This window comes from Octodon degus, unplaced genomic scaffold (genome assembly GCF_000260255.1).
Source record: "Octodon degus isolate 3935 unplaced genomic scaffold, OctDeg1.0 scaffold00009, whole genome shotgun sequence".
In the NCBI taxonomy this organism is placed as follows: domain Eukaryota; kingdom Metazoa; phylum Chordata; class Mammalia; order Rodentia; family Octodontidae; genus Octodon; species Octodon degus.
The window spans coordinates 27,640,255-27,648,112 of record NW_004524585.1 but is presented as its reverse complement, the minus strand read 5'-3'; the positions used below and the strand labels follow the sequence as shown (position 1 = coordinate 27,648,112).

General features: G+C 37.8%; 1 protein-coding gene across 1 annotated transcript; it reads left to right on the top strand.

Moving 5' to 3' along the window:
• The first annotated feature begins 6,148 nt into the window (after nucleotides 1-6,148).
• On the top strand, nucleotides 6,149-6,608 carry LOC101571124 (prothymosin alpha-like). Its single transcript, XM_023707618.1, has 2 exons — nucleotides 6,149-6,301; nucleotides 6,510-6,608. Exons 1-2 carry the CDS (start codon nucleotides 6,149-6,151, stop codon nucleotides 6,606-6,608), a joined length of 252 nt encoding a protein of 83 aa, XP_023563386.1.
• Nucleotides 6,609-7,858: the final 1,250 nt, after the last annotated feature.

The following is a 7,858-nucleotide window of genomic DNA, read 5'->3' as shown; positions in this document are numbered from 1 at the left end:
CAAGATCAATGCTCCTTATCAAGCCAGTATTCTACTGTGCATTCTATAATCATGATATGACACCAAAATACTAATTAGGAGTTAGAGAAGGCCATAGTGTTGCATTTGCTTGTGTTATTTTAATCTGCAGAAAATAGCTATCTCTAGTACTTTAATATTGATAGATTTTATTACAGTTTTCAAAATTATAATATTACTAACAGGCAGAAAATGCATTCAATCGTGTTGTGGTGTTTTTCCTCTAAGCAATTTTTGAGTCACATAATGATTTCTAAGCCATAATTCTGATCTGCTACAGTATTAGATACTAGATACATTTGTTATTACTATGTTTCCAGAAATTCTCAATAATTCATTGTGAAAGTTAAAATAATAGAAGCCTGGGTGTAAGACAAGCTAGGAAATTGTTTTTTCTCCACATCATTTGGCTCTGGCCTCCCTGCATCTTTCTACTTTGTTAGAATATATGTCACACAAGGAATGATAAAGATAGTGACGATATTTAGATATGTGAATAGAAGACTTAGAAGGCTTGTGAAAATTGTTCTCAAGTAATTGTGTGTTCATAGGTTTAATGAATGAAAACATGAAGGGATAAGTGAATAAACCAGTGAATGAATGAATGAATGGAGAGCACCTCGCTCTCAAGGATTGCACAGGGATCGAAACATTCTCTACTCTTAGGAGATCACAAGAGTGAAAAAGGCATTATATTGTAGTATGACAAGTAGGAGTAAAGAAACTAATTCTGAGTAGCTGTAGGTCAAAGGCAAAGCAGGTATCAAGTTCTGAATTGAATTTCATATCCAATGATTTTCCTATGTCTAATACTAAAACCTAGTTCAACACATTTGTTGAATACTTACTATGTGCTGAGGACCCAGCATAACACTAAACATGGGGCTACATGGTGGCTTTGGGGTTGGTGGTGTAAGGATGACGAGAACACAAACAGGGACCTATCCTCTAGTAGGCCGTGAGCACTCACATCTGCACAGGCAGTAAGAGAGGCTGCCAGTGTGGCCTAGAGGTTAGATAGGTGTGATCTGTAACTCAAGTGGAACAGGTTAAACATTTTCCCTAAAGAGTTGGTGATGCCTCTACGACCTTATGTACCTATAATTCACTTTATACAGCTAGCTTTCAGGAAATGCTTTTGTGAGCTGTACATTCGTGCTTGCTCCCAATCAGAGTAAGAAGAAATAGGTGGCTCTTCTGTGTTTGTATTTATATTAATTAGTAAACATTTCATTGATTTAAATATCTTCTACTGAGAAGCTGAGGGCTGCATTAGGGCTGTCAAGTTCTGAGCACGTGCCGAGCAATGGCCATCCCTAGAGAAACAACAGCTCTTGGCCTACAGTTATTCTTAGAAACTGGACTTAGTACTGGCTGCTTTTATACTTGGGATAAGGGGATAATTTAATGGAGGTTAAATTACATCATTAAGATTAACAATTTTATAAGCTATGGAAAATTTTGTGCTTCTGTTTCATAGAACAGAAAGTGAAAAGCCTCATGGAGACAGTTGGGAGAGTTACAAGTTCTGAGGGAATCAATGAGAAAAGAATTGTAGCAATTAAGGAATTAATAGAGAATATCATTGTTTTTGTACTTAAACATTACCATTTCGCCTCACTTGTTAAACAGACATCTGTTGTTTTATTCTCTGTTAGAGAATTAACCTAGATTGGGAGGTCACATTTTTATGTTTTCCTTTATAAAAGTAGTTTTGTAATTACTGCCTTATGTATTTATTGTAGAAAATCTGGAAAATGTAAAAAAATGTGACTCACTAGCATGACAGACTATTTGCACCTTTTATTATTGTAATATTGCTTAATTTTCTAATCCAGATGACTTTATGAGTAGGAAATGAAGAGAAAAAAGGATACATAGAATTATAAGTATTTTTGGGTACCATTTGATGTTTTAGCAATTGTACATATTTTATAAAGTGTAAATCTCATTAGAAATATCTCTCTATTCAAATCTGTATCATTTACTGAAAACATGTAAAATGCTTACATTTAAAAATATAGAGTACATTGTTGTTATATATAAATACCATAATAAACAACAGCAAACTAGAACTTCTTTCTATCTAACTATAACTTAGTACCTGCCATTGAACTTTTCCGTATTCCTTCTTTCCTTCTGCTCTCTCCAGCATCTAGATTTCTGGACGAAAATCTTTGCATTTTGGGGAACAAGGAATACAGAAATAAAATCTCTAGGAGAAAAAATCCAGCACTCCGAGCTTACCATCTTCCCTGCTTATTACCTGGTCTTGGCCCCCAAGCCTCAGAGCAGGTAGAATAAAGCCAAACATGACCAGGAGTCTTGTTTAGTTGAAGATCCGGAGATGAGGGTTTGGAAAGTAGTAGATATTATTTGTTGACAGTTTTCTGCAAAACCTGATCAAGGCATATGCATATGGGAATGCTATTGAGGCTGGAAAAAGTATCACCAGAAAGAAATAGAAAAAACAATTTCCAGAGATTACATAGGACTAGAATAACTTGTATTTCCAAAACCAGAGTGGAAATATAATTTATAGAGCATCATAAAGTCTTCAAGATGAATGGTAGTGGGAAGAAATTAACTTGGGATTTAATAATGCCCTTGGCTACTGTACAAATTGTATAAGAAAGATTTAAAATGATCCAACTTGTTTTATGTCAGTTGACTCTAGAGAAACTCAAAGAAATGCAATAAAATCTAGCAGTACATGGCACAAAATTCTGTCATTTAATAAGAATTAGCAGACAAATTAAATCAGGAAAATATGGTCAAAATTAGAAAATATCTCTAATTTAATACAAATGGGTTTAAAAATAATAGAAATGTTGGAACTGTGAGATGAAGATGTTACACTGCTTACTATAAGAGAAGTTTGAATATGTTCTTGAAGGTAGGAGAAAAGATGAAAATGATGAGTACAGACAGGTTTTTTTTTAATGCATAAAACTGAGCTGGGAATATAGCTCAGTGACACAACCACCTCCCTGGTTTGATTCTCAGTACCAGAAAAAGAAAATCCATAGAACTCTCATCTTGTAAAATATTAAAATACTGGAACAAATTAATAGATTGGAGCCTGTAGATGAAATGAATAGCAAAGTCAGAGACAAAGCAATGAGTGACAGAGATATAAACTCTTTTAAACAACAAAAAATAAAACAGCATCCACATAGTTTAAATAAATTTTGAGCTTTTGTTCTTGGTTAAAGAGCATGTTTTTCTACTGCTTTGCAGGCCTAATAATTTTCTTTTGGCTGAAAGTCAAGAGTTTATGTTTTTTGGTGGCTAATTTTCTTGAGAATCAAGCATTACCAAATATGTAATTAAATTCACTCGGGGATAGGAACAAGTCAAAGAGGGAGAAAACCTCTTACATGTGTAATCAGTGAAGATTTTACACATTTTCTGGTAAGCATACCTCATAGAGCTGTGAGTCTCAGGGAATCCCAAGCAAAATAAAACTAAATAAAATAAAAATGTTCATCATATTTCAAATGCTAAAAACTCGAGATAAAAGATAAAAATCTTATAAGCAGCCAGATAAAAATATATAGTGAGTGTAAGAATTGCAGGGATTTTTTTTTCAGAAACTGTTTAAGCAAGAAAACATTGAAAGATTATTTTTTAAAATACAGAAAAGAAAAAGATAGTCAATGAGGCTTCCTTTGACCAGAAAAAATTAGTAAATCCTAACAAAATGAAGGCATTTACAAATGAAAGCTGAAATGTTACTACCATCAGACCTACTTTCCAAAAAATATTATGTAACATTTATACTCAAAACCAAAAATGATCGCTTCTCAGCCTTTTGGCTAAGATCAAGTGTAAAACCAAAAATGGTAACATTTAAATCTGAACAAAACAGTAAATAATTTTAGAATGATAAATGCATTGGTAAATATAAATGAAAAATTTCTTTATTTAAAAAATAATATTTAAAGCAAATATAATAATCCTGGAAATAAAATAGATGACAGTAGTACAAAGAATTAGGAGGGCAAATGGAAACAGACTGTTTTAATATTCTTATTTTGTAAGCGAAATGGTATATAATTATTTCAAGGCTGTGTTAAGGTAAAGCTGAATCTTATGAAGTCTAGCACTATTGGTAAAAGCACATGAAACTTACAGGCATAAGTAATAAGCCAAGGTGACCATCAGTTAATTTAAAACACAACTGTGATAGTTTAGATCTGAAATGTTTCCCAAAAGGCTCATGCTCAGAGATGAAGCTTCTGGAAGGTATCACATCATCAGATTAGTGCACTGATGTTCAAGGGTGGGATGTGGCCTTCACTGGGGATGCAATCTGGAAGGGTGGGGCTTTGTCTATGGCACCTTTTCTGTCCCTCTGCTTCCCTGGGGGTAATGGGATGAGCAGCTGCACTCACTCAAGCCCTTCCATCATACTGTGCTGACCTTGAAGCTATCTGGCATTGGACTCAACAATGGACCAAATAAATCTGTCCTCCTATAAGCTGTAGGTGTGACGTAGTTTGTCCCAGGGATGAGAAAGTGACTAATACAATAAGCAAATGGGAAAAAGAGGTGGGGAGCCTATTGGCAAGTGGTACATGAATAGCAAGCATGTATATCAAGGAGTCCCAAGAAAAATAAAATCAAATAACATTAAAAGGCCCATCGAACACACTGATTTCTATACTAAACAAAATTGGTCAATCCTTTTCCCTATCTATGAATTCAAGGAAATTAAGCCCTCCTCCTTTGCTTTTGTTTTGACTATCTTAATCCTTGTCAACAAAATTGGACTACTTTTTACTTTTACATAAGAGCGAATAACAGTAACAAGAACAATAAAATTGAGGCAATGTTATGCTTTTTGTATAATGCAAGTAAGTCCATAGAAAGTGTGCACAGCACAGGGACTAGCTCCATTGTAGAGATCCAGAATTATCAGCAACTTCATTTGAGTTGCTTTCCTGTTGTGCTACTGGTGTATCTCTTCATAACAGAGACCAATTCACCACCCAGCTCCTCTCTGAGGATATCCAAAAGATCTCTGGCTATTTTGGTTTTCTAGTTCAAATACAAATGATGCAAGAATTCTGAAAAAGAATGATCTCTTTTCTTTTACATTTCCTCACTTTTAGGGCTCATTCTTAGGTCTTCCTAATTGTGCCAAATTTGACTTTGACCCAAGATTATTTCACAGTGAAAACATAAAACATATTCAGGACAAAGTCATTTCAAGATGTTTCAATTATCCCTTCCTGTGTAGTAAACCAATATTAAATCTAATGTCTCAAAATATTAGAATTTCACTATTACTGTTACTAATAGTTTGCAGTTCTACATGCGGGTGGTCTTTATTCTCACTGTATCTGGTCTCACTCAAGCATCTGGTGATCTGACTGAGTCTAGGCTTAGCTAGGACAGTTTGAATGAATGGATTCCCTTTTTGTGTGATCTTTCTTTAGAAAAGTTGCCATGGGTATCTTCAGTGGAAGTCAGGATGTCTTAGGAGATATTTTGTCTCAGAGTGCAATGTTTGTTGGTGTCTTGTTGGCCAAAGTAAACCACACGTCCAAGTGTCATGTCAATATAGGACTATGAAAGGGTATAGCATTGGGAAATGCCGTTTACCGGGGTTATTAATGCAGCCATTGATCAAAGTCTTCCAAATTTGAGATGAAACAGACTCGTTTTCATACTAACCAATAACTTCTTAAAGACCACCTGTCGCTTTTTGGGAACATGGGAAAGTGGCAGTCCAAATCTGTACTTCAGAAAGCGATGTTCTTAGCAATTTCTCCTCCATTCCCTCCCACCTGTGGGAGTTTTATGCACAGTATTTTAATGTGTTAGAGGCACCTAGTGTAGGAGCTCTCAATTCTAGAAGTCACTCAATGGCACTGTATTTATAAAACTAATAGAATAGATTTTATTTTTCACATACTTAAAGGAGAAATCTTCCATAAAGAATCTATTTCCCGACTGGCTGCTCTGAAAAGCCATCTTTGCATTGTTCCCGGACCGTCTCCCTGCTCGCTGCAGCCACCTCCGCCGCGCGCCTCCGCCGCGGTCTCCAGCAGCTGTCTCACCAGAGTCCTCGAACTCTCGCTTTCTTTTTACCCGCTGCACCGAACCACCAGCGTGCCCCACCATGTCAGACGCTGCCGTGGACACCAGCTCCGAGATCACCACCAAGGACTTGAAGGAGAAGAAGGAGGTCGTGGAGGAGGCGGAGAACGGCAGAGACGCCCCCGCAAACGGGAACGCTAACGAGGAGAATGGCGAACAGGAGGCCGACAACGAGGTAGACGAGGAGGAGGAGGAGAAAGGGGGGAGGAGGAGGAGGAAGGCGGGGAGGAGGAGGAGGAGGAAGGCGGGGAGGAGGAGGAGGAGGAAGGCGGGGAGGAGGAGGAGGAGGAAGGCGGGGAGGAGGAGGAGGAGAGGAGGAGGAAGGCGGGGAGGAGGAGGAGGAGGAGGAAGAAGGTGATGGTGAGGAAGAGGATGGAGACGAGGATGAGGAGGCAGAGGCAGCTACGGGCAAGCGGGCAGCTGAGGACGACGAGGACGACGACGTGGATACCAAGAAGCAGAAGATCGACGAGGATGACTAGACAGCAAAAAAGGAAAAGTTAACTAAAAAAAGGCCACCGTGACCTATTCACCCTCCACTTCCCGTCTCAGAATCTAAACGTGGTCACCTTCGAGTAGAGAGGCGTCCGCCCGCCGCGGCAGCGCCACCAGCATACACAGCTCTCCACCACCGCCCCACCGAAACCACACGCGAATTTGCAACAGGGAGGAAAAAGAACCAAAACTTCCAAGGCCCTGCTTTTTTTCTTAAAAGTACTTTAAAAGGAAAATTTGTTTGTATTTTTTATTTACATTTTATATTTTTGTACATATTGTTAGGGGTCAGCCAGTTTTGATGATCCGCGGATGACCAAACCAGCCTTCAGAGCGTCCTCTGTCCTACTTCCTACTTTTACTTGTGATGTGACCATGTTCATTATAATCTCAAAGGAGAAAAAAAACCTTGTAAAAAAAGCAAAAACAACAAAAAAACAATCTTATTCCGAGCATTCCAGTAACTTTTTTTGTGTACGTACTTAGCTGTACTATAAGTAGTTGGTTTGTATGAGATGGTTAAAAAGGCCAAAGATAAAAGGTTTCTTTTTTTCCTTTTTTTGCCTATGAAGTTGCTGTTTATTTTTTTTTGGCCTGTTTGATGTATGTGTGAAACAATGTTGTCCAACAATAAACCGGAATTTTATTTTGCTGAGTTGTTCTAAAAAAAAAAAAAAAAAAAAAAAAAAAAGAATCTATTTCCCTTTATCTAGCAAAAATGCTGCCTTCTTATCCAGTACATTTCAGGTAATTTCATTTTACTTCTAATTGGTATTATAGCAGCTATTTTTCTAATGAGAACATTTTTCCTGACATTCCTCCTTTTCCTTCCTTAAACTAAAAGTGTTGCTCTGCCTGCCCTGACCCCAAGGGCACGCTGTGAAGGCAATTGAGACAAGTGTGGTGGTGCTCACCTGTAATCCCAGCTCTTGGGAGGCTGTAAACAGGAGAATCACTATGAGTCCGATCTAGTAGTGAGACCCTAAACACACTGTAGACCCTTCTCTAAAATACAGAAAAAAGAAGTGCCTCAAGTTGAAATTCTGTTCTCTGGCTACACAAGCTGTACATGTCATACCCCTGCTGGCATCGCTTCTTTATGTCTCTTCCAGCATTTCAGCATCTTCAGTCTCTTCATCAGCTTTATAGTTCTGTGTTGTTTTCCTTACGGAGCACTTCAGCTTGAGGCAGGCACACACCTGGCCTGTTCCTGGTAGGGCCCAAGAATACACTGAGG

Coding starts and splice junctions, on each gene's coding strand:
- LOC101571124 (XM_023707618.1), top strand. CDS start 6,149: ATGTCAGACGCTGCCGTGGACACCAGCTCCGAGATCACCACCAAGGAC. Junction 6,302..6,509: donor AACAGGAGGCCGACAACGAG/GTAGACGAGGAG, acceptor GATGGAGACGAG/GATGAGGAGGCAGAGGCAGC.